The following is a 26,731-nucleotide window of genomic DNA, read 5'->3' on the forward strand; positions in this document are numbered from 1 at the left end:
CACGAAAAGTCAGTTTTGGGTTTTGTTATGTTTATCTCACACTCCGAATGCTTTCTCATTTTTCTTTAATTTACATTGGATGGCAGATGGTCCTGATTACAGCCAGACCATAAAAGCTAAATTAATTTAACCCCCCCTTGGTGCAATGCACGAGGGTACTCTGAGGGGGTTTAAAAGTAATGCCTAACTGCACATGTGCCTGCACAGCATTTTGTTGTGTACTTACCTTCACTGTATCCCAAGACACAGAACTGCTGCGGAGGTAAGTGTGTACTTACCTTCACTGTATCCCTAGACACAGAACTGCTCTGGAGGTAAGTGTGTACTTACCTTCACCGTATCCCTATACACAGAATTGCTGTGGAGGTAAGTGTGTACTTACCTTCACTGTATCCCTAGACACAGAACTGCTCTGGAGGTAAGTGTTTACTTACCTTCACTGTATACCTAGACAAAGAAGTGCTCCGTGGTAAGTGTGTACTTACCTTCACTGTATCCCTAGACACAGAACTGCTCTGGAGGTAAGTGTGTACTTACCTTCACCGTATCCCTATACACAGAATTGCTGTGGAGGTAAGTGTGTACTTACCTTCACTGTATCCCTAGACACAGAACTGCTCTGGAGGTAACTGTGTACTTACCTTCACCGTATCCCTAGACACAGAACTGCTGTGGAGGTAAGTGTGTACTTACCTTCACTGCATCCTTAGACACAGAACTGCTGTGGAGGTAAGTGTGTACTTACCTTCACTGTATCCCTAGACACAGAAGTGCTGCGGAGGTAACTGTGTACTTACCTTCACTGCATCCTTAGACACAGAACTGCTGTGGAGGTAAGTGTGTACTTACCTTTACTGTATCCCTAGACACAGAAGTGCTGCGGAGGTAAGTGTGTATTTACCTTCACTGTATCCCTAAACACAGAACTGCTCTGGAGGTAAGTGTGTACTTACCTTCACTGTATCCCTAGATACTGTGGAGGTAAGTGTGTTACTGCAGTCCAGTAAGTGTTTAAAAATCTTTTTTTCAGAGAGAGTGGATGAGGAACTGTCAGCAAGATGTTTTATTTTACCGGGGGCTGTTCCCTAAACTGTGACTTGTTAAGAATTGATACAAGAATTGCAAACTGTATCCCCAGGAGTCGCGCTGATAAAATAGCCGACTTGGAAGATTTGCTAAATTCGTCCTTTAAGTCTGATCTGCCTTTTTTTATTTTTTTGCTGAGCATTTTTTTGTTAAGGTTTTCTATTTAATCAATTTAAAAACAAGCGAGAACTCTTTATTCAGTAATATTTTCATGTTACCGGGGGGAGATTAAGTGAGATTTCTCTTGTACTTGGATACGCTGGGTTAGAATGCTCATGTATCTGCTCTCAGATCACATGCCTGGGTCATAGAAGTCCCAGCATGGTCTGCAATAATTTGCATCTGTTTTCTGTTATTCCTTCCTGTGTCTCCATCCTGTAAACTCGAAAGTCTCTATAGTGATGCTAAGCCTGACACCTCATACGCTACTAGGATGTCATTACGAGCATGCTCAGTCTACTGGGCTAACCCCCCTCCTTCTCTCTGGCTCTGCTTACTAGATCTAGTTTCAAATTAACGGGCTGCAAGGACCAGCTTTTATCCCTTATGGCTTCTAATTCTTTGTGCTTGGGAACGGCTAATGCAAACGGCAAACTATTGTAACATTGAGATTGGAACCCATTTGTTTCAAGGGAAACCCGGCTGCGAAGGATGATTGCTTGCCTGGCCAAGGGGAATCTCTTGGAAATTTTAAATGAAGGCTTTCCCGAGGTAACTGCATGTTTCGTGAACTAGTTTGTGTTTGGAGAGGTTGGCCGGTTAATAGTTTGTTTTCACTTTAACCCATGCAGTGGTTGTGTAAAAGAGTTCTGTATCAGCAAGGGGTGGGACGAAGTCTTCTCGTGGTTGTCTGTGACTTGGGTTTGTCACTGTCATCTTCCTGTGTAATCTGTCTAGTCTCTTCATCGCAGTTGTAAATGTTATATGAAATGGCTTTTTTAGTTATCGTTTGAGAGGACAGAGTCTATGGATTGTGTGCAGTGTTTGTTAGCTTAGAAGGGGCCATCACAACGTATCATATAATGCAGCAAGCCGATGCAAGAAAAATATTTGCATCTCGTCATTTTTGTGAAGTTTAAAATGTTATTTTTTTATAAAGCTATTTTTTCAATAAAACTATAAAAAAAACATTCCAAGTGAATTTGAAATTTTAGGACAAAAACAGCTAAACGAAAACCACCTAAGGATTTTTCAAATTTGTCTATTTTGGCATAACATTTTTTAATTAAGTTTGTATTTGCTTTGAGATCCCAACAATTCACTTTCTAGAGAATAACCCCAACAGATTTGAATGTTGCTAATATTGTTTATCGGTTGTTGTAGCAAATATTTGAATCTGCATTATTTATCATGTAATTTATATTATTTGACATTGGCTATGCATGCCTGTATTGACTCAGCTTTTTATTGTATTTAGTCAGCAGTTCATATTTATTTATATCAATCCAGGATAATACATTTCTGGCTCTCCAGCTGTGGAGACTATATTTCCACGATGTCAGGAAGTTAATCTGAGCATTGTGGGGCATGTAGTCCACAGCAGCTATACCTCGCTCAATTATATTTTGTTTTAACACCTAAATGTTTCAAACTCAGGCCTTCCTCACATAGGGTGAGAATGGAGAAACTTTGTTTCAGCATACTAAAATAAATCTTTATTAAGCAGTATTTACTTTATGTTGTGAAATGAGGGGGGTTTCATTTACAATTTTCCTGATTTATAATACTCATTTTGAGTCAAGAATCGTCGCCTTTGGTATTCTCAAAAATGAATAAAATAAAGAAATCACTGAGCCTTGCTGAGGATAACACCTGGTGCCTTCCTCTCCAGCAGGGAAAGAGCCTCTGAATATATCACCTGGGAAATCCCACTGACAGCTCAGGTACAGATGGGGGATCAGTGAATCACCCACAAAAAAAAATAAAAAAATAAAAAGTGATCTGGTGTTTCTTAGGGTACAAGAAAAAAAACAACTTGGGAAAATCAGATGCTGCTCAGTGAAACCCACAGTTCTCCTGGAAGACAGTATACTCTTTAACCTGTGAATCTAAGTCTGGACTAGAGATTTTTTGTGAATGCACTTCTGTGTGGTCCAGCAGGGCAGCCAGTGAGTCTTATGGTCTTTACCAGCAGGTTTCCCCCTTATGGTCTCTTCGGTGATGTGGAAGTCGTCACTGGCACGTCTCCCTAGTGCTCTGCCCACTGCCACACTGATATCATAGCATGGTGGGAGGTATGCATGTATGTAACAGAAACGTAAATTCTGAAGAATCTCAAAACTCTTGTGTACACAGACTCATTTCTGCAGAGATTCATTGTAGTTTAAAGTCATGTTACTGTATATTATATTGCTGTGAAGCTCTGCCATACACTCACACATATATGTGGACATTGGGATAGAAAAGAGGATCTGGGGAATTTGGGCTGATACTATGGTCTGAACCTCCTAAATAGAGATATTCCTGTCCAATTTAAATTGGAACTTAGGAATCAAAGCTGCACAAACCTCACATAAAGGTGAGACAAGCATTGCCTTCAAGTGGCCCAACTCCCGTCCTCACACACATAAAATGCATGAAGGGCTATTTACTGAACTCCAATTCTTTTTGTTGATTTGCAAAATTGAGGCCATAATAGCCACACTAAGTCTATAACGGAATTGGAAAGTTTTTCCAGAGCAGCTATTTTTGCTAACTTGCTCAACGTCGGAGTTTAGTGAATTTCTAAAGACCATGAAATTTTGTTTGTAACCAGAATATTGAATTAAAGGATCACTATAGTGTCAAGAAAACAAACTCGTTTTCCGGACACTATATAACCATTAGCTCCCCCCCACCCTCAGGGCCTTCCTCCCGCTGGGCTGAACCCCTTCAGCTACTTACCTTAATCCAGCGCCAGGCTCCCTCGGCGCTGGTGACCTCTCCTCCCCCTCCGACGTCAGCTCCCGAGTGGAGCGGAATGCGCATGCTCAGCCAGCGCCGCGCACGCATTAAAAATGCCCATAGGAAATGCTTTCCTATGGACGTTCTGCATTGTGAAGAGGCTGGATTAACCCTGCTATGTAAACACAGCAGTTTCTCTGAAACTGCTATGTTTACATCTGAAGGGTTAAAACCAGGGGGACTTGGCACCCAGACCACTTCATTGAGCTGTGGTCTGGGTGACTATAGTGGTCCTTTAAGGTGAACCTGTCATTGATGTTTACAAGTTTGCAAAGATTGTTTATATGACCCATTAAACTTGCTTTCCACTGAACCTCAGTGTTTTATTGTGAAACTCACTTCCCGCTTAACCGTTCCCCCTGCGCCATCTTACCTCCTACATGGGCTGCAACCAACTCTCTGTGACTAGACTTTATTTGGAATCCTGGTCTCTCTTCACAAAGCCTGGCACAGCCCTACGCTATGACGCTGATGTGCCGGCTTCATTATTATTATTTTTATTATTTTATTATTTATATAGCGCCATCAGATTCCGCAGCGCTGTACAATGGTTGGACTAACAGACATGTAATTGTAACCAGACAACTGGACGTACAGGAACAGAGAGGTGGAGGGCCCTGCTCAATGAGCTTCATTGCTTGTACCTCAGTGTATTTTACGGAGTGATGTCACACTCCCTGTTTTTCTCTTTCCAATACACTTCTTGTCTCCGTACCGAAGGGGTTCGGGGGGCACTTTCTCAGTGGCCATCTCTAGCAAGTGAACTAACGCACCCTATGCACACGGCAAAGGAGTTTCACTAGCTAAAGTAATGCAGGGCAAATGCGTGACAAACTCGCAGCACATGCGCGTTATGAGATATGAAGACGGCAAAAGAAAAGCCTCTAGGCGTGCTGTCTTGCTGAAAAACATCTGTATAAACTCTATGGAGGGGCCCAATAGGAGGAGGGGCCCAATTTTGAGTAGTGAATTATCTACAAATCTATACATTTAGCTAGTATATTGTATAGATAGTTTAAAGTGAGGAATTGTTTGTTGCCAAGTCCTGTAGAACAGTTTGTTGCCAAGTCCTGTAGGTTCCAACTCAAAAACATAGCCCGCATCCGCCCCTTTCTTACGCAAGATGCTACCAAGGAGCTTGTCCATGCTCTAGTAATTTCCCGCATGGATTACTGTAACCCTCTCCTGATTGGTCTCCCCAAAAGCCGTACTGCCCCGCTACAGTCTGTAATGAATGCTGCAGCTAGACTGATTTTCCTATCCAGTCGGTCCTCTCACACCTCGCCCCTCTGCCAGTCCTTACATTGGCTCCCTGTATCCTATAGGAGTCAATTCAAAGTGCTAACCCATACATTTAAAGCACTGAACAATTCCAGCCCCTCTTATATCTCTTTACTGATCCAGAGGTATGCCCCTCCTCGTACCCTCCGCTCTGCCCGCGACCACCTCCTGACCGCTGCTCGCACCCGTACGGCCAACTCACGCTTGCAGGACCTCTCACGGGCGGCTCCTCTCCTATGGAATAACTTGCCCACTGCCATCAGACTCTCCCCTAGTCTTCAATCATTTAAGAAGGGCCTTAAAACCCATCTCTTCAGGAAAGCGTATGGCCTCCCAGAGTAATCTCTCCCTTACATACCTGTCTCTTGCTCTCCTATGGGATAGTGCTTTGCTCTCTCCTCCAGCTCTGCTTCACTCCTACTTGATATTTCCTATCCTAATGTTTCTAATACCCCACCTCCTATAGACTGTAAGCTCATTTGAGCAGGGTCCTCTTCAACCTATTATTCCTGTAAGTTTTCTTGTAATTGTCTTATTTATTGTTACACCCCCCCCTCTCAAAATATTGTAAAGCGCTACGGAATCTGTTGGCGCTATATAAATGGCAATAATAATAATAATAATAATAATAATAATAATAATAATAATTGAATTACCAAGAGTACAAAGTACCATTACAGGTCCACCAGGAGAGCCAATAGGGCACCAGTCACAGAGATGCCCTAATGGCTCTCCAATCGTGGGACATACAGTATGTCTCATGTATAGAGAGCAGTTGTGGCTGAAAGTTCAAAAAGTGGAGCCTTCATCATGAAAAACCAATTAATTCTCCTGCTAATTGCTCTTTATTTTTGAAGCAGAGTATGTTTTTGTAAAATATGAACCAGTATGGTTAAATATCTATTTTATGAAAAAGACCCAGGTGGGGCGGAAACGTCGATTGTGACCTTACCCAGCGACATTTTGTTGCAATAAATTTGCACCGTGTTGGAAAAGCCTGAGAGATCATGCGCCATATTATTGAGTGATATCTATATCTATACCTATGAGTTTATCTCTGTTTTAGTTTTTAGAGTTAAGCTATTGATGTATTCTGGGTAGCGGTTTTGCATGTACAGTATGTAAGGCTCCGTATTTAAAGGGGCTTATTTACAATGCTAATCTCCCCTTTGTACAGTTGCTAAAAGCAGCATTTTCATATTGCAGCACAGGTGATTTGAAGCTATTTTGCCTCCTGTGTGCATATCGGAGTATTAGTAGGATATTCGGGGTGTGGGTGTTTGACTGGCTGTTTGACAGTCACGTCTGGAGAGTGATTTACTAAACAGGTTTATTCATCAAAGTGTAAATTGGCATTAATTAAAACCAAACAAAACAAAGCTTTTTGGCCTCAATAGCTGAATTGGAAATGTTTGTTTTTAGTTTGTCTGTTTCGTCATAAAATTTGAACACGAACACGTATCGCTTAAAGAAATATCTGCAAAGAAAATTCACAACTAGCGCCTGGTGTGTCTTATGGAAAATCCAGTCCTGATCGCTGATTGACATCGCTTCACCATGGAACGTTGACTATTCTCTGAGTGCCAGAGGGAAAATAAATTGGAATCCGTGTTAAGAGTCTTACACAATCGACCAGTTTACGGTGACTTGTGATTCACAGATGGGAAGTGTGTTGCTATGTATAACGTCCCACGAGAAAGGCATCACTCCATTAACAAACAACGCATAGCTCACGCTACACAGACGATATGCTCCATTGCAGGGTAGCAAGCTGGGTGCAGTAGGCTAAGACTCTCTTCATATACAGATGTTGAATGTATGTAATGCTTTTTAAATAGTTTCTAATTGTTCACATTTTGTTATTTGACTATGTTATTCAATTGCTGAAAAAGTTTGAGAGAGGCTGCAGGACTCTCTATCCTCTAAACAGGATCAGTGTTGGGTGTTTAATAAACATGTATTCATATTTGCATCCTTTTACCAGTAAATCTATTGCTGGCTCTGCAGTACTGAACACATTATTGTGTACACATACATGTGTTTTTAATGTTTGTTTTAATCGGTTTCTATTAAAAGTCATCAGCAATAGAAATAAAAATAAAATGACATTACAATAGGGTCAAATTGCATCTTCAAACAAAATAAGAAGCAAGTGATTACATTATTTGTTCACTGAATAACAACATATGCTCATTTAGGGACTTTGAAAACAAATTTCATTTTGGGGTAGATTGGAATGATGTCATTTAACGGATGGGAAGGGACTTGATACCGGCATATTCGTCATGTCCGCTACCAAATTTGCTAATTTTCCCCGACATTTTAGAATTTGACTCATAATTACAAATGAGGTATTCACTAAAGGTAATTTTAAGTCAAATTTAGACAGTGATCTCAAATGTTCATCTCCACTTTGGAGGAATTATACGTCTGCTAATAAGTTAGCCGGGAAAGAGTTTGCATTTCATATAATGTCTAGTGATTTGATTATGTCATAAACTGACTTGTCTTCTGAATTTGGACAGGAACATGTTCTGAGTGTTTTGTTTAACCCCTTAAGGACCAAACTTCTGTAATAAAAGGGAATCATGACATGTCGCACATGTCATGTGTCCTTAAGGGGTTAAAAGGGTTTCCCAAATACCTCTGTTTCATTTTGTGTATTTAATTATATTTTTTTAGCCCCAAGCTGACAGCTGGTCGAGTCACTTTGTGACTAATATGAAAAGTGCTAGACTGTAATTGCTGAACAAACTTTGTGTTCGTTGATTTCACCACAGGGTTATATTAGGAGTATTTGGCTATTTTACTTGGACGGCTTCCAATTTGGCGTCCGGTCTTATTATGATAAATTAAGAGGTTGGTAGATTTAGAGACTCTAAATTGTTATCTTTGAATTGCTCCAGTTTTGGAATCAGAGCTTAGACAATGACCACTCACATCCTGTGAGATGCTTTTAGAATTCCCAGGCAGTGCATAGCTCAGTAAGCCCCAGAGAACTTGTAGTATTGCAAAACTTGTAAAACAGGTCTGCAGAAAAGCTACTGCGTCAACCCACCCGTAATGGCTGTGAGCCGTATGTGGCAGGATATGTATTCAAACTCTAATACTCATTTCCTGCAACATCCAGTAAAATGATTGAAATCCTTTAATCCTTGTTTTAGACCCATATTATTATGGCAGTAATTACATAACTCCAGGAGTTGTGTTACTTTCTTTGTTTCTTTAAAGTTCAACCATTATAAGGATTTCCCAGCATGCAATGTAATAATTTACAGTGCATGTTTAATTACCTACTTATCCATGTAGACAGACACATTACGAGACAAGGAGGGGTTCTAATAGAATTGGCGATATACAAACTCCTACGTGAAGGTCTGAAAACACAATAAATACACATTTTATTATTTTAATTGTATTTAAAAAGGAACCATCACATCTTTGGGAATGACATAGTTGGAAAAAATATTTATTAAAAAAAGCATCTATGTTGTTTTAACTTTTGAGACATGATGTTCTGTTTTCTATTAAAAGGGACACTCTCGATACTATAACCATCTTGTTGAATTATTCTCTTCTAATGCTAATCTCCCACCCCCACAACTGCTTCAACTCATTAAAATCGTTATGGGTGCAGGAGTGTCTGAGGCCAGGAGATGAACCATTCTCTAGCGATGTAACCCCAAACCTGGTCCACCTGTATCTGACACTGCATCCCCCTTAACTTTCTTTCCTCCAGTCTAACGTAACATACTGCAATAAACTGTTAAAAAGGTGGGAGTGTTCCTCTCTTCTATTTACCCAGATGGCCATAACCATCAATTTTTAGTTTATTTTGCATAGACGTTTCCCGGTGTTTAGAATATTCTAAATTCCAAATGTAAATCACTGGCATTTAACATTTGCAGATTTTTTGTTGTTAATACTGATTCTGACTTCTAATTTTACTGCACTAAATATTAAGGGGGGCACTGCTTACTCTTTCAGAGAAAAGGCATTGTTTACATTCCTGGCTAGTAACATGTCTAGTGACAGTCACTCAGACGGACACTCACTGCATGAAAGTGCTGAATCTTGCGATAGAGATCCATTGATACAATGCATCTCTTTGAGGAGATTCTGATTGGCACAGAACGGCATCTTGCGGCACATGCGCAATAGCCACCCAATGATTTCGTAGCCATGAAGGCAGGGCCAGCAATGGCAATACCACAACTGTGGAGAAAATGTACGTAAAAGAACCTTTTATCTCCAGAGAGAGGGGGGGCGGGGACCTAATCATATACTATAATGCACTATAATGTTAGGAATACATGTTTATATTCATGACGCCATATTGTTCCTTTAAGCCAGCAGAGCTTGCAGTGCTGGGTTAAAACAACCTCTAGCTGCTGCTTTCCAGGCAACCACTAGAAGTGCTTACATTTTTCATAACACTAAATCTCTCTCTGCTGACTAAGTGTTACCTTGTTCCGACAGCATGAAATTATGTGAAGCCCTCTAAAATAAGTAACTATTTCTGGGGATCCCCAACACCAGGCCACAGAATCCACACACAGGTCTTAATAGAGCTCTATTAAACAGAGCTGGGTCTCCAGGCCTGTAAAATACGTAACTAACTCTGGGGATCCCCAACACCAGGCCACAATATCCACACACAGTCCTTAATAGAGCTTTATTAAACAGAGCTGGGTCTCCAGGCCTGTAAAATACGTAACTAACTCTGGGGATCCCCAACACCAGGCCACAATATCCACACACAGGTCTTAATAGAGCTTTATTAAACAGAGCTGGGTCTCCAGGCCTGTAAAATACGTAACTAACTCTGGGGATCCCCAACACCAGGCCACAATATCCACACACAGTCCTTAATAGAGCTTTAATAAACAGAGCTGGGTCTCCAGGCCTGTAAAATACGTAACGAACTCTGGGGATTCCCAACACCAGGCCACAATATCCACACACAGTCCTTAATAGAGCTTTATTAAACAGAGCTGGGTCTCCAGGCCTGTAAAATACATACCGTAACTAACTCTGGGGATCCCCAACACCAGGCCACAACATCCACACACAGTCCTTAATAGAGCTTTATTAAACAGAGCTGGGTCTCCAGGCCTGTAAAATACGTAACTAACTCTGGGGATCCCCAACACCAGGCCACAGAATCCACACACAGGTCTTAATAGAGCTTTATTAAACAGAGCTGGGTCTCCAGGCCTGTAAAATACGTAACGAACTCTGGGGATTCCCAACACCAGGCCACGACATCCACACACAGGTCTTAATAGAGCTTTATTAAACAGAGCTGGGTCTCCAGGCCTGTAAAATACGTAACTAACTCTGGGGATCCCCAACACCAGGCCACAGAATCCACACACAGGTCTTAATAGAGCTTTATTAAACAGAGCTGGGTCTCCAGGCCTGTAAAATACGTAACTAACTCTGGGGATTCCCAACACCAGGCCACAATATCCACACACAGTCCTTAATAGAGCTTTATTAAACAGAGCTGGGTCTCCAGGCCTGTAAAATACGTAACTAACTCTGGGGATTCGCAACACCAGGCCACAATATCCACACACAGGTCTTAATAGAGCTTTATTAAACAGAGCTGGGTCTCCAGGCCTGTAAAATACGTAACTAACTCTGGGGATCCCCAACACCAGGCCACAGAATCCACACACAGGTCTTAATAGAGCTTTATTAAACAGAGCTGGGTCTTCAGGCCTGTAAAATACATAACTAACTCTGGGGATCCCCAACACCAGGCCACAATATCCACACACAGGTCTTAATAGAGCTTTATTAAACAGAGCTGGGTCTCCAGGCCTGTAAAATACGTAACTAGCTCTGGGGATCCCCAACACCAGGCCACAGAATCCACACACAGGTCTTAATAGAGCTTTATTAAACAGAGCTGGGTCTCCAGGCCTGTAAAATACGTAACTAACTCTGGGGATCCCCAACACCAAGCCACAATATCCACACACAGGTCGTAATAGAGCTTTATTAAACAGAGCTGGGTCTCCAGGCCTGTAAAATACGTAACTAACTCTGGGGATTCCCGACACCAGGCCACAATATCCACACACAGGTCTTAATAGAGCTTTATTAAACAGAGCTGGGTCTCCAGGCCTGTAAAATACGTAACTAACTCTGGGGATCCCCAACACCAGGCCACAGAATCCACACACAGGTCTTAATAGAGCTTTATTAAACAGAGCTGGGTTTCCAGGCCTGTAAAATACGTAACTAACTCTGGGGATCCCCAACACCAGGCCACAATATCCACACACAGGTCTTAATAGAGCTTTATTAAACAGAGCTGGGTCTCCAGGCCTGTAAAATACGTAACTAACTCTGGGGATTCGCAACACCAGGCCACAATATCCACACACAGGTCTTAATAGAGCTTTATTAAACAGAGCTGGGTCTCCAGGCCTGTAAAATACGTAACTAACTCTGGGGATCCCCAACACCAGGCCACAGAATCCACACACAGGTCTTAATAGAGCTTTATTAAACAGAGCTGGGTCTCCAGGCCTGTACGTGGCCCCCGGGATCTGGAGTCGTGTACCGTGGCTTGAGCTTTTCTTGAAAATAAGCTTTATTTGTTTCTAACATGTACTATTCATTAAATACTTCAAAATCATTATATTCTAAGCATATAGTCTACCAGTTAGACACAGAAGCAGTCATTTTGGTATTGTTACATTTTTGCATTTCAACACAAAGCATTGTAAAGGACATTCCAAGCATCTTAATCACTCCATTTTATTGTAATCATCACCGTGCAGAGACTCTGTGAGTGCAGTCCTTTTGGTACTGGGTAGATGGTCTTTGACAAAAAAAGGTGGGACAGCAGCATAGAATGCTTGAATAATAGCCACAATTGGTTCTGTTGCCCAGAACGACCCTTTAACTGCTAATAATACTAATTCCCAAGCTTAGGTGCTGTGTTTTCTATTCATTTTGATATGAGATTTATAATGCAAAATCATTACTGTTTGTATGAGATTACACTATTTGGTAATTACAACATATGGTATGAAGAGTATTTATTGGTCGTACACAAGTAAATATAATTACAGTTTTTTTGTTTGTCTTGAACTGTATCTTCCTCTGGGCTGTGACATTTGGTAGGTTTCCTTGGCGATGATGAGATTAATAGCCTTTCTAATTAAAATCTAAATGATTCAATTTAGCCGCCTGTTACATTTAATGAATCTTTTATTCGGAGTGCCTTATGGTTTTCATATCATTTTATCCTAAGAAGAGATGATGTGTTAGGAGGCACCCCATGGGCTGAAGCAGAGAAAATCCTCAGACGCTTTTATATTCCATGGGAGATGCCATTAACTCTTCCTCTGCCGCAGATCACACTTGCATGCTAGAGTTACCTATTCCCACAATACTAAAGAGTAATGACAGTATTATGTAACGACAAATCATTTAAAACTGCACTGCACTTCAAACATTGTGTTTGCCTCATGTGGCTAATTAGAAGAGCATCTGTGGTTGCTTAGTGAATTGCAGCAGGATTTCAGTGTTGTTAGGATTGCCAGAACCACCACTCTTTCCTTGACACATATCACTTCTTCATATCAAGTCACGGTACATTAGTAAGTGTAGCATTCATACGCCGCAGGGCTCTTTTTTAAATTAATGCAATGATTTCCTCCCTCTGACACTGAATTATACTTACTGCATGGCAGGACTTTTTATGTGGCGGTTATTAATAAGTAGAAGGGATATTATTATAATTACTGGCATTTATAATGCGCCAAATTCAACAAATTCTGAATTGCTGTACAATTGGGGAAAAAGACAGTACAATATACACAGATCAGTACAAACGATGAAGAGGGCTCTGCTCATGAGATTTACCAGTTACAGCTCTGTTATACAAAGTATACCTGAGAGGTAGGCCACGCTCTGCACCATCTTGGATGTCCGAGGCTTTGGGATCTGTCTCATCAAAGCCCCAATGTTTGCGCACCATTGCACCAAGGCCTGGATCAGTCCAGTTCTATTTTGATTGCCTCCCCATGAGTACCACACAACAAAAGGTCATGTGTGGCTGAAAGATTGGGTCTGTAGCTCTCGGATTCGGCACTCTAAAATATTCCTGCGTGGCGCTCTAGTGAAGCATGTCTTTCGAAGTCCAGCAGTGTTTTCGCTTCCTCATGAAAAAGTACTTTTAAAGAAAATCTAAATATAATTAACAAAGGGAAAAGTCGACCGGATGGAATAATTTGATGTCCTATCGAAGTCCCTTTTGCGGTCCTCCTGCTATGTTTAATACCGCCGTCTAATTCTCACATAAGTCCGTACCTTCGCTCTGTCTCTTTCTCTCTCTCTCTCTATATTTATACCAAAAGAGTTGTGGTGGGTAAAAAAGTGTGGATGAAAACCCCTTCCACCTGAAGTGGGTGGATAGTTAATAACAGCTGTCCATGAGTGGTTCACTGGCTTTGCTCCTCTTCCTGAGTTGTGTTTCAAAGCTGTTGTATACAGCAGACACATACTCCAAGGAATCCATGCATAAAGTGGAATTGAGGCAAAAATGTGGTTCTTTTTTTTTTTTTTAGCTCATTTGCATATGCCTACCCAGAATCCCTTGCAGTAGTGAGAGCACTGTTAAAGTGAGATTTCTGTGGGGAAAGCAAGTCTTATGGCTTGACTGGTGTGTGTATTTGTGTTTAGCAATGTATTAACTATATATATATTAGGTTAATTATCCTATTTGTATTATCCAGTCGCATAGTCAGTGTTACAAGAATGTGACAGAAAGTGAAAAAGTGGATGTTATTAGTTACATAGCAATCTACGTTGAAAAATACTGAAGTCCATTGAGTTCAATCTATAAAGGAACTCTATAGCATTAGGAATACAAACACGTTTTCCTAAAGCTATATTGTCCTATTCCCTATTGAGCTTCAGGATACCTCGCCCCCCACCCCTCTCACCCCCTCTTTTTGACCTGGAAAAAAATAGAGAAAAATGTTTTTACTTACCTTTAGGCGTGCCTAACCCTTCATCAAATCATTCCCGTATCTACTAAATCTCAGTGTCTTAGATTGATCCAAAAGAAGGGTCTCATGATTTTAGAAATATCCTACTGTATTCATTAGATTGTATGATAACCACCTAACGTGGTTCGGCTGTAGAGGTGGTGAAAAAAACACCATTTTCCACATTGTAGGATTATTGTGCCCTTCTTAGGTGTTTTAAACCTATTGCTATCCATAGGAATATGGTGTCGAGCAGAGGGAACTAATTCTACTTGATTGATAAATGTTTCACTTTATGCTTGCTAAAGGGAGACTTTCCTCTAAAGGAGGGAAATAAAGGGTCGAAAAGTTCCTGGAGTGCACTTCAAGTGTATAACTCATAGACAAAGAGTTCTCGTGTAAATGGCTAGGCTGTCTGTACTTTATAAGCAGCCCTCTGGGTCGACCCACGAGGCCTGGGTTTTTACGGACTGAGCACGGGAAAAGGCAGGAAGAGTGATGAAACATTTATGTTGTGTTTAGCCGTGTATCCAAGGGTACTCTGTGTCTTGAAGAAAACGTCTTCTGCATGACTGAGCTGCTCCACGTCTGAATCTGAATCAATTTATTCCTCTGTGAAAGCAAACCACTTCTAGGAAGACAGACATTGTAGCTATTTTTATCTGTGTGTGAGTACCATGACTGGAGTCAACATGTAGGTTACTGGCTGGGCTCAGGCGGCTGGTCGCATGTTACGGAATATTAAGGCAGTTTGTTATGAAACAAGAGCCTTTGTGTTCCATGTTACACATGACATGACAGAAATACCAACCAATGTAATATATCTTTCCAAACTTAAAGAGACACTCCAAACACACACCACACTACAACCACCATAAAAACTTAGTTTTTTTTTGCGTAGGCTATGGTGCTAGAAGATCTTCTATCCCTGTAACCCTACAAATAGTTTTTGTTTATTTTTTCATAAGTGCAGAAGTTTGCAAAACCCTTACATCTCACTTAGATATGTCACAGATAAAAGGGATCCTATAGTGCCAGGAAAATAAAGCTGTTTACTGGCACTATAGGGTCAATAGGTCCCCCCCCTCCCTCGCACCCCACACTCCCGCAGACACTTACCTGAATCCAGCGCCGAGGGACATCGTCTGCTGGCGGGGGAGACCTAATGCACATGCGCGGCAATGGCTGCGCACATATCATACCTTCCTCATGGGAAAGCATTATTCGATGCTTTCCTATGGGGAAAATCTGATGCTGGAGGTCCGTGAGTATGTCCAGCGTCAAATAACAGACCGAACGTCCGTTAGGATTGTGGAAGACAGCCACAGAGGGCAGACTTAGAGCTGCAATGTAAACATTGCAGTTCTCTGGAATGTGAAATGGGCCTGGTTGTTCTCTTGAATGGCTGTGGCTTCCGACTGCGTACCTCTTCAGCAATAAAGAAATAATACCCATCAATGACCCTATGTATATGAGCCACCCGACGGGCCCCTAAAGCATGCCAGGCCCCTGTGCAACACACCGGCTGCAGTGATTGTAGTTCCGCCACGGTGGGAGGGGGAGAAGGGGGCGAACCAGTGATGCAATCTTAAGATGGACCTGCCCGGAAAGGGGGTGGGTTTGCCCAAATTATTGGCAGGTCAAACTGGCGTGAATGCCCATCATGCTGCCTGCCAATCAAGCAGGTTGGCTAGAATAATGTCAGTATGGTGGGACTGGACTGAAAAATCAGGACTGCCCTGCCAAAATCAGGATGGTTGGTAGGAATGCATTACATATCTTTGGAGCAGAAAAGCTGGGTACTTTTCCTGTGGAGGTTTGGAGCCGTGCTTGGGCCTAATGTCCTATAGATGCCTTTCAAATAGCCTCCCAAGTTGGTGGCTGCTTCTTTTGGGAGACCTCGTGGAACTTATGGTCTTTCGAGCTACAGGTCTCATTGAGCTAGGGATCCCACAAAGCTCCGGTTATCTTCCTGCAAGCTGAATCCCTTGCTAACATCACCTGCAGTGTGGTTTTCTGTTTTAGAGTATAAATTACAGACACACGGAATACTGATGACTAAGAGTTAAATCTGATCTCTTTTTTCATCCTTTTATTAGATATTTTAAACTAATTGAGCTAAGTAGGAATCTGGCTGATGTCATACCAGTTCCCATGGTGAAACGCCATGGGGCAGTATTGTAAGGAAAAGACCCTTTTATATTTAATAGAAAAAAAAAACAGTTCCCTTGGGAGGATTTAACTATGCATGGATTCCGTCATTGCGAATTTATTGGGGAGTGCAAATAAAAGACGACGTGATAGAAATATCGCATGAATTGCACCATCTGTACAGACACATATTCAACCCTGAAAGGGGTAGTAATATAAGATGTTATGGGTAGAAAAGCTGTGTTTAAATTGTATCTATTGTTTTTATTGTAGTATGATGTACATACATAAAACAGCAATAATAGGTTCTGGAGCACTTACATTCACATAGAATATATAATGGTGGGTGCCTGTGTGTAAGTGTGCACGCCAGATTTAATTAAGGAAATGTATTTTTTTTTTTTTTTTTTTTTTTTATTCTTTATTTTTGTAGTGCTTAGAGTTACAGACATGCTTATATCGCCACGACATCAGATACAAGTCAATGGTATAACGAAGAATAAACAGTTTCATGGCGAACATTGACAGCACAATTTTTTAAAAGGAGTCAGGCTAGATATAAATGTCTACAACATTAGTTTCAATCAGGCTAATAGGTAGGAAAAGGTAGGATAGACATTTTTGTTAACATCAGGAACTTATATGGTTTAACATACGATATGCAGGCTTAGGTAATATGCTATGGATCCACTACGCTACTTCCACACTGTTCAGTGATTCACTATATTGTATGTTGCATTACGTTGGTCTCGATTAGAATCCTGCCTAGCAGGTTGGTCCCAGTGCCTATGTTTATGTGCTTATAGTGTCTCAGTATATGTTAAACAAGCTAGTCTGACCATATATTGCTGCCTAACCGGTGAAGTAATCACAAGAATGTTAAGATCTACGTTTGTGGTACATGTCTGGCAGGTTCAATGTAAACATTTCTATATGAGCAGGTTTAACAAGGCAGGGTATTCTCTCTAATTGGTATGACACTAGTGGGAGTGAGTTAGTGAGATGTGCTTACTGGGTACGTTAGTATGCTTAGGGATCCAGAGACATGCTACTGTCCAAAGATATGCTGCGCTCAGTCATAGTATTGTATAATATGCTAATCCTAGTTTAACAGCTTTAAACAGAATTTCACGGTAGAGGCAGTCTAAGTTATACTAATAAAACACGTTAAATCATGGTACTATTGTCACAGAGCTTGCTTGTCCCAGGAAGTGTTTTCCAGGTTCTGTCCATAGGGAAAGGGAGCATCAGGCCGGTGAAATCAGGTGAGGTAGGTTGCGCCGGTCAGGCAACATGGGGAGATGTGGCATCATGATGGTGACCTTTGCTCAGTTCTCTTTGTGGGAGCTGTGCGTGGTGATGTAGGGAGGTCATGGGCCCCATGGTGCTTGCCTCAGAGTCGGTCAGCCAATACCCGCTGCAGGCACTTCATCGAACTGCAGTTCAGTAAGGGGATTCAGGCCTCTGGGCCCTGGTGTGGTCGTGTATGGTTGTTTAAACCCTTGAGTAGGAGTGCCCGGGTACGCTGTGTGATATCGGCGGGGTCCTGCCTTGGGCCCCATCGGCTTCTTTTTATGTGTGTGCTTGTGCTTGGCTGAGGTATGTGGTCTGTTCCGTCTTCCCCTTGGGACCTTCCTCGTCGCTCGAACCCCGGCCTGATACACCGTGTGTGAGGGGTGCCGGTCAGGTGGTTGGCTGCTTGCCTGTAGGGAGGCTTGTAGTCTTGCCCGGCTTTCTAATTTGAGCCAAAAGGCGTTGAAGATGGCCTCCAGCTTGTCCTGTAGTTCAGTCTGATGGCGGGGAAGGCACGTGGCTTCCGCCATGTTGGGTGAGTCGGTCGGCTTGCTCGGCATCGCCTCTCCCTCTCTCCAGACGAGAGCAGTACTCCCGAGTCGGACCGTGATTACCCCCAACGGTCCCAGGGGGGGGGTAACGAGGTGCATGTTGCACAGGAGCCGCTGCAAGATAGCCCCCGAGCGGGAGGTCGGCCGCCTCTCCCGCCCGGTGCGCACCAGGCCGCATCCTGTCTCAGGCTGGCGTTCAGCTCCTTTCGGGTCTCCGACCCCCGCCACCGGCTCCCGCAAGGTCTGGCTTCTGGGTGGGCTCCAACTGTCGCTGGATTCAGGCTTTGTAGGGTATTTTAGTGCGGTAGATGCCAGGGTTGTGGAGGAGCTCAAGTGAGATGCGTCTGTCTGCCATTAAGGTCAGGCCCCGCCCCCCGTGTATTTTATTTTTAAATGAAAGGTGAACATTTACTGAATATGAAATCGTAAAGCACTTGTATTTTTAGTCATCAAAGTAACCAAACATTTGCAGAACTTGTTTTTGTAAAATTGTTTTGTAAAAATGCAAACATTGAGCAAAATCAGTCAGACAATACCTAACGTGTTCTAGAATTAAATAACAATATACAAATATACAAATCTTTATGATTTTTTTTTTCCATTGAGGCTCAAATATGGGGCTAAAAGACCCTGTTACTATAAAATGTTATTGTTGTAAAATATTTATTTGCCGTATGATGCGTAACTGACACATGCAGCAGAGCGATACATTCAAAATTTATTTTACTCCACATTAGACTGTTTTTTTTTTTTCATCCAGAGGCTTTAATCATAATGTGACGTGCCACTATGTTTTGTATATTCCTGATAAATATGGGCTAGAAAAACTGTCACGTGCTGAAATAAAGTTAATGCCAAAGAAAGTGCTTGTAAAGCTTGTAAACTGCGACTGAGCCAGACAGGGACAAACAGTCTATTCTTCCTTTGAGCAGAGGCTCTTCTTGTCCATTGAAATCAAATGTAGAACTGTAATGATAAAGAGGCGTCTTCCGTAGATTTACATGATGACGCAGTTATGGTGAACAGTTATTAAGCTCTATCATAGCCCTATTCTCACACTTATCTAATAAGGAAAGTCCTTGGTAAGGTTCTCCTTTCTCCATAGTTGAAGAATTAGGGTCTGTTACCTTTTAAAAGTGTATTCACCATATCCTAAGCTATTTGACTCTAGTTAAGATCCTAAAATGTCCGGTGTGTTGAACGCCACTAAAATGCTCAGAGCTTAACCCCTTAAGGACACATGACATGTGTGACATGTCATGATTCCTTTTTATTCCAGAAGTTTGGCCCTTAAGGGGTTAAAGGAACACTGTAGTGTTAGGGATACAAAAGTGCATTCCTAATGCTACAGTGTCCCTATGCACTAATATAATTGTCCAGACCCACCCCTGCATCTCTACCCCCGCAAAGTAAAGGGTTAAAAATCCTTTAGAAACTTCCCTGATTCCAGCGCCAAGCTCTCTGTGCTCTTGGTTGAGCTCCTTCTCCTCCAGCTTCGGCAAACCAGGGAGACCTACTGCGCATGCGCGGTGACCACTGGACGCGCATTAGGGATTTGGGTCTAATATAGGGAAACTTGGGACGAACGAGTTGTTCATTGTAAATGGATGTACACTGAGCCTGTCCTTGTAACATGCAAGATACATATTTTTGGGAAATTGAGGTGGCTAGGACACCAAACATGTGAAGTTGATTAGAGAGCCTTGAATGACTCTTTCCTCTGGACATGAGCAAGGTTTAACGAGTGTGGCGTTTCGATAGCTGAATGCTTTACTTTCCCTGTTAAGAGAACACTATAGGGTCAGGAATAAATATGTGTTAAAAACACATGTTAGGTGCCCAGCTCCCCCTTGCCCCACTTAAATAGGGTTAAAGCTTACCTTTATTCCAGCCCTGCTTGGCTGAGATAATCATAATTGACAATCTCAGCCAATCCAATGCTTTTGCATAGGAAATTATGACCAATCAGCATCTCCTCATAAGTAAATGCATCTCTCTGGGGAAAGTTCGTGGAGACACCGAATGTCACCTCTAGTGGCCATCTGGGTGACTGCCACTGGAGGTTTCCCTAGCAGCAATGTAAACACTGCCTTTTCTCTGAAAATGAAAATGCTTACAGGCACAGATTATAGACACCAGAACAACTACATTAAGTTGTAGTTGTTCTGGTGACTATAGTGTCCCTTTAAGTACTGTTCACTCTGCTGTTTTGCTGTCTATATTAACATAATGTTTGATGCTGTGTGTTGCAACTGACTGACTCAGCGTCCCAGATTATAGAGAACTCCTTTGTAGGGGGGATCTGTCTTTGCAAAAAGCAGGGATTAGAGCTGTCAAAATAATTGACAGAGACTCTTGATCTGTGATCTTTGTGCCCAACTCTAATCATAAAGAAAGAACAAAGTCATTAGCTTGTCTCTGTGCTATCATTAGTAACACACGGCACAGGCATGAATTAGGGGAAATTAGGTGACTTTGCTTTTGTGTGTGTGTGTTCGTGTGTTCATGTGTGTGTGTGTTCGTGTGTGTGTTCGTGTGTTCGTGTGTGTGTTCGTGTGTGTGTTCGTGTGTTCGTGTGTGTGTTCGTGTGTGTGTTCGTGTGTGTGTTCTACCAGACATAGGGCTGAATTATTAATGCGGTTATGTTCAGCAATGATTTACTGTTAACACTAGACTTGTGGCTGTGCATTTCGTATTATATGTTTCTTTATATTTTCGAAAACATGGAAATCGTGCTATAACTTTTATGTATAAACTTTGATAATGAATCTGCTTCTCCCAGCAGTCATAACATATTAAACAAACATCATACGCATCAATATAGACTGAAAGACCAGATATTTGTTGCACATTTTATTTTTTTGTTCTCTGGTCATTGGAAAATAATAAGTTACAAAACCTGGTATTAGAAGTCTTTATGTTCTTTTTCCAATTACTATTGAACATCTACATGTACACAGTAACAGAAAATGTTACCTCTCTCTGCAATTAAAAAAAACTAGTTAGTAAAAATCCACACCCCCAAATCATTTTTAATCTTTTTCCTGCAGCCCGTGCCAAGTAACTGAAAACTATCTGACAATTTTTCTGGACATAAAAAGTACACTATAGGCACGAGACCACTTCAGCTCATTGACGTGGTCTGGGTGCCCTGTTCCTGTTGCCCTTAGTGCTACGTTGGGTTGCAGAGAAACTGCATTACAGCACTAAGTCTGCCTCCAGTGGCTTCTACCAGACAGCCACTGGGGGCGCTTCCTGGCAGCTAACTTACGTTTGGTCTGGTAACTGACGCTGCACATCCTCACGCTCTACATGAGGACATCCAGGGTCAGCTTTTTCCCCATAGGAAAGCCTCTATTCAATGCTGATAATGGACAACAGTTCACATAGCTTGCCATTTAGTCGGTCCCCACTCAGATCTCAAGTTGTCTTTAGCTTTTCTTGTGCCATTACAGAGAGAACCAAAACCATTTTCATATCATACGTATCCCACCCAAAAGTCCACATTCAAATTTGCAAGCCGGAAATCTCTGCACGAGAGAAACAGCAACACAAGACAATAGTTTCTGCCTCGTTGAGGTATAGTCATAACCCCTCTAGGCACCGTGAGCAAGGGGTCCACGTCTGGATAATCCCTTTACCTTGGGGAGAGCAACAAAACAGGGTGCAAGAGGAGAACAGACAACATCTCAAATAACCAGATGTTTCTCACTGTGCAAAGAATGGTACCCACTCCTTATATTTTGGTGCTTGTAGTGTACCGTTAAGCATCTAATGGAGAAATATATGGCATTTTACAAGGCAGAAATATGTGTATGCGTAGGTGTGTGTATTTTTAGATAAATAATGTTTTTCTGACAGTTGATTACTTGTGGTTCTGAAATTGCGGCATTTTTTTGTCTTACAGCAGCAGCTGCAGGCCTACGTGGCCTGGGTCAATTCGCAATTAAAAAAGAAGGTGGATGTTAACCCCGTGCAGGATCTGAGACTGGATCTGAGGGATGGCGTAACGTTAAGTTACCTGATTGAAATAGTAGGTGAGTTTTCACAGTTATTTATACCCGAATGGATTTTCAGTGATCATGTAATGGCAGCTTGGAACAGTAGAAAACACTGGCTATTAAAGGGAAACCATCCCTTCTACGGAAATTACACTACTAAATAAAACATTGAAAATCACCTATAACTTGAGCTAGTCTTTTTTTATGTGTTGATCCATTGTCCTTGTTTTTTATTATTACAAATGTAGCAAATTCCATTGCAATCCAGTTCCGTCTAGGCACAGCCAAGGCACACATTACAAAGAAGGACAAGAAGTAGAAACATTGTTGCATTTGTTCTCTTCTCTATGCTGTTTGACAGGTGCAAATGAAAGAGCTTATAACAATGATTGACAGGGAGCTAAGATGGAGGCACCCAGCTGCAGGTAAAAAGAGATATGTATTCCTAATGCTATAGTGACCTTCTAGATGTTTAGGCGTCCAAACCCACAACCCATGTGAAGTAAAATTCAGACAGAGCAGAAGAGAGGACCCTACTGCTCCTGCAAGCTACAAGCAGGAGGTGTAGAGATATACACAAAACAGGATTGTCTATGTCAACGTAGAGTGAAGTCAGGTCACAGGACCACGTTAGGTAATCTTCCCTTCATCCTTATCCTCGGATAAGCTCCTGCACAGATCTTGTCTACCCTTATTGCCGTGCATTCGAGAGCTGGCTTTAACAATCCCTTTTTAAACTGTACCTTCTATGCATTTGAATCGAGATCAAAGGTAAGTCGAACATACACTGTAGTTTAATAATTGATTAAAATATTGACTTGTGATGTTCTCTGGCTTTAGATCCATACGTTTAAACACAGTGTCACGTTTTATCTGAATAATGTATTCTTTTTGCAAGTTTATTGTTCTGAATGCTTTGCTTGAACGTTTTATATTGGACATTTTAGGAGTCTATATTTTAAAAAGTTCACAAAATTAGTTCAGTATTTGTAAACGTGTTTTAATGTCATGCAGGTAAAGGACAAACTATCATTATCCTGGTGGTTTTACAACAGGAGAATGCGCCCCTCCTGTTGCAGAAAACGTGGCAAATTTAGTCTTGTTCTAGGAGTCAGACTCTACACTTCTGGAGAACAATCCTCCAGGATGTGCATCATAAACACCGAACCCCAAAATTACTATAATAAGCTGTCGTTGTTGTGATATTTAAAGTGTCCTATTAAATACAGCATGTTCTCTTTAAAAGAGATGTTAAATCGTCAATTCCTCCTTTAGAGAGATTATTACAATTTCAGTTACTTAATTGCACACTCTTTTGTGTTACTTTATCTTTTTGTTCATTGAAAACCCTACAAATACTTATTGCCCATTTTAAACTTACAGTAATACCCTTCCGAATGGCTGCGTTCAATCAAATGCAGAGGAATAGTTTTAGATGTCAGCGGCACAGATCTCTAATTTTGTACGTCAATCTTTGTGAATACAGCGGTCTGTATCGTTATATGTTCCGTCCTCTGAATGCCCCGTCTTGTTTTGAGATTACTGTGTATTATTGTGCCTTTAATGAGGTTCAATTAAAGAAAGCAATTTCAATCTACTGTTAATCATACGAAATTGCCAGGCATTACACATAGTGTATTACAATATCACACACTTTAAATGCTAATTTGCATTTAAAGTAAAAACTATTAATCCACCATGGATGGTAGAGATTGCTGGACTGGGGGTGACCAAAGACAGTCACCCAAAAGCTTTCTATCTCTGCCAATCATTAATTAGATGATCATTTTTGGAATTTTAGTCCTTTTGGGGTTTTGCGTATTGACAGCATGACTTCCGGTATTTCAAATGAACAAACAGAGACACTTTAATTTTAGAGTCGTGAATGGGGGTGGTCAGGGAAAACATAGCTGATTTTGAGTTTATTCCGGTTCATTTCTTGGCTTAAAACTCATTCTTTAACTTCACATTTAGTTCTAGACAATTCACACTTTATTGCAGTAACCTGCTAAGCCTTATTAGGCTAATTAATAAAAGAAGTGTAATATCAGTTGTGATTCACTACCAGAGCGATAAACATGTTGCATGCCAACGCATTTCACACACCTCCAACAAGCCTAAGTTTCCATTTAAATTTTTATTTTTTTCCCAGGCATAATGGTGGTGATTGTGGGAATGGGTTTGGTTGGAGTATTACCTTTATAGTAATCTGTGCTCTTTCTTCCCAAGCTGGTGAAAAACTCACTGGAATTAATGAGAAACCAAGATGTACACAAGAGATGAGGGAAAACGTGGAGAAAGTCCTTCAATTTGTGGCATCCAAAAAGATCCGGATGCATCAAACCTCAGCCAAAGGTAAGGAGCTGGATAATGTATTCTGCAGTCCGGAACCATTTAATGTATAATAATGAAATACATCAATAAAATGTGTGTGATGAACAGTTTTATAGCTGGGAATCATCAACGATTTCTTCTTCGTCATTACAGTAAAAAATAAGGGAAAACTAAGAACATTTACAGTGTTACTCGCTAAACTGGAGTTCACCAGCAAATTGCATCATTTAAGGCCATAAATACTGGAGCTCTAAGCATCGCTGACCTGGAGAGATTTTGAGATTGTGATTTTGGAATAAAATTTTAAGTTCTGTAATTAATAGTCCTGTGATTTATTCTTTAAACAGTGAATTGCAATAATTAAATCACTGAATTGCAGAATTTATGTCAGAACAGTGGAGTTTTAGCCACAGCTTGACAATGCAGTTCACTAGAACACATTGTTTAAAGTACCAGCCTTTCATTTGGCCGTCTCAACCCTTCCTGGTTTGACCGGGACAGCTCTTAAAGAGAAAGATACAACTAGTCCTTGTTAGGGCCACAATTGGACTGAAATTCCATGCGTTTGATGAGACTAGCAGGGTAGGAGCAGTGTTTGCCTGCACTGTGTGCTCCAGTCTGGCTTGTTAATAAAGTTTCTTCATGCTTCAGCGATTAAACTAACACATGATTTGCACATGCCAAACATAATGGCAGCATAGACCTCGCTACAAATGTTTTTTATTTTTTTTATTTATGTCGTGAGGATTTGCCTCTTCAAGAACCCAAAGATTACCTGGTGCTAATGATATACTATCAGATCTATAGAGACATTATTAATACAGGAGAGTAAGTCCATGTCTCCCCTGTAAACCTAAACTGCATATTACAGTTAGCCTGCAAAGCTAAACTGGGGATTACTAAACAGGAACAAAAACAGATATAGACAAATATCGATTTGTTAAAGGGTCTTAACAATTATTCATCCTCCGTGTGTAGTGTTGACACATTTTTTTTATATCTGTCCAAACATGGTTTATTATTATTATTATTGCCATTTATATAGCGCCATAGATTCCGTAGCGCTTTACAATATTATGAGAGGGGGGATTTAACTATAAATAGGACAATTACAAGAAAACTTACAGGAACGATAGGTTGAAGAGGGCCCTGCTCAAACAAGCTTACAGTCTATAGGGGGTGGGGTATAAGACACGTTAGGACAGGAAATATCAAATAGGGTGGGAGTGAAGCAGAGCTGGAGGAGAGAGCAAAGCACTGTCCTATAGGAGAGAGCAAGAGACAGGTATGTGAGGTAGAGGTTACTCAGGGAGGCCATAAGCTTTCCTAAAGGCACTTCTTAAACAATTGAAGACTAGGGGAGAGTCTGATGGCGGTAGGCAGGCTATTCCATAGGAAGGGAGCCGCCCGCGAGAGGTCCTGCAAGCGTGAGTTGGCCGTACGGGTGCGAGCAGCGGACAGGAGAAGGTCACGGGCAGAGCGGAGAGACCAAGAAGGGGCATACCTATGGATCTGGGAAGAGATATAAGAGGGCTTAATTTCTTATTATACATTCTGACAGAATTATTCTCCAACATTTACAATTGTTGTTAATTTAAAGTGAATTTTAACATTTAGGCCAAAATAGTCACAGTACAAACTAATATCCACGTCTATTATGTCTCCAGTTATTTTGAGCCTTAAATGTGAAATTCACGTTGAATTCACAGCATTTCCCACTTTATTCAATAGCCCTACAAGAAAGCTACAATCAGTCCACTACACAGTCTTATTTGTGGCTCAGAAGCATTCCTGACAAAGGGACTTGATGTCACACCCTTGCATAGTCCTAGGAGGAGCCAGTCAGTGTGCACAAGGTCTTCTCTTTTTTGGCTATGTGGAATAAAAACTTCTAGCGTTGGAAATGTATCTAAAAAAAGTCATCATATGGCATGTCTATGACTGTGTTCCTCATACAGACTACATAGGTTATGGTGGCCCTGTTTACTTAGACATAGCTGCTTACAACTGCAGCAATCTGCAGCAAAAATTAATGCATTATGTTTCATGTTTTTAAATTAGTGGAGTTGAAATTGCC

The 26,731-nt window shown here is 41.3% G+C and overlaps 1 protein-coding gene across 1 annotated transcript in view; it reads left to right on the forward strand.

The window, feature by feature from the left end:
* Positions 1-1,586: 1,586 nt before the first annotated feature.
* The window catches only part of DIXDC1 (DIX domain containing 1), a 77,762-nt gene continuing 52,617 nt past the window's right edge, over positions 1,587-26,731 (forward strand). The window contains exons 1-3 of the mRNA XM_063436376.1: positions 1,587-1,797; positions 22,227-22,356; positions 24,550-24,675. Of these exons, the coding sequence (XP_063292446.1) occupies positions 1,738-1,797; positions 22,227-22,356; positions 24,550-24,675 (316 nt within the window). The 5' untranslated portion in view covers positions 1,587-1,737. The remainder of the gene's footprint in view (positions 1,798-22,226; positions 22,357-24,549; positions 24,676-26,731) is intronic.

The sequence above is a fragment of the Pelobates fuscus genome, chromosome 11, assembly GCF_036172605.1.
Source record: "Pelobates fuscus isolate aPelFus1 chromosome 11, aPelFus1.pri, whole genome shotgun sequence".
NCBI classification, from domain to species: Eukaryota; Metazoa; Chordata; class Amphibia; order Anura; family Pelobatidae; genus Pelobates; species Pelobates fuscus.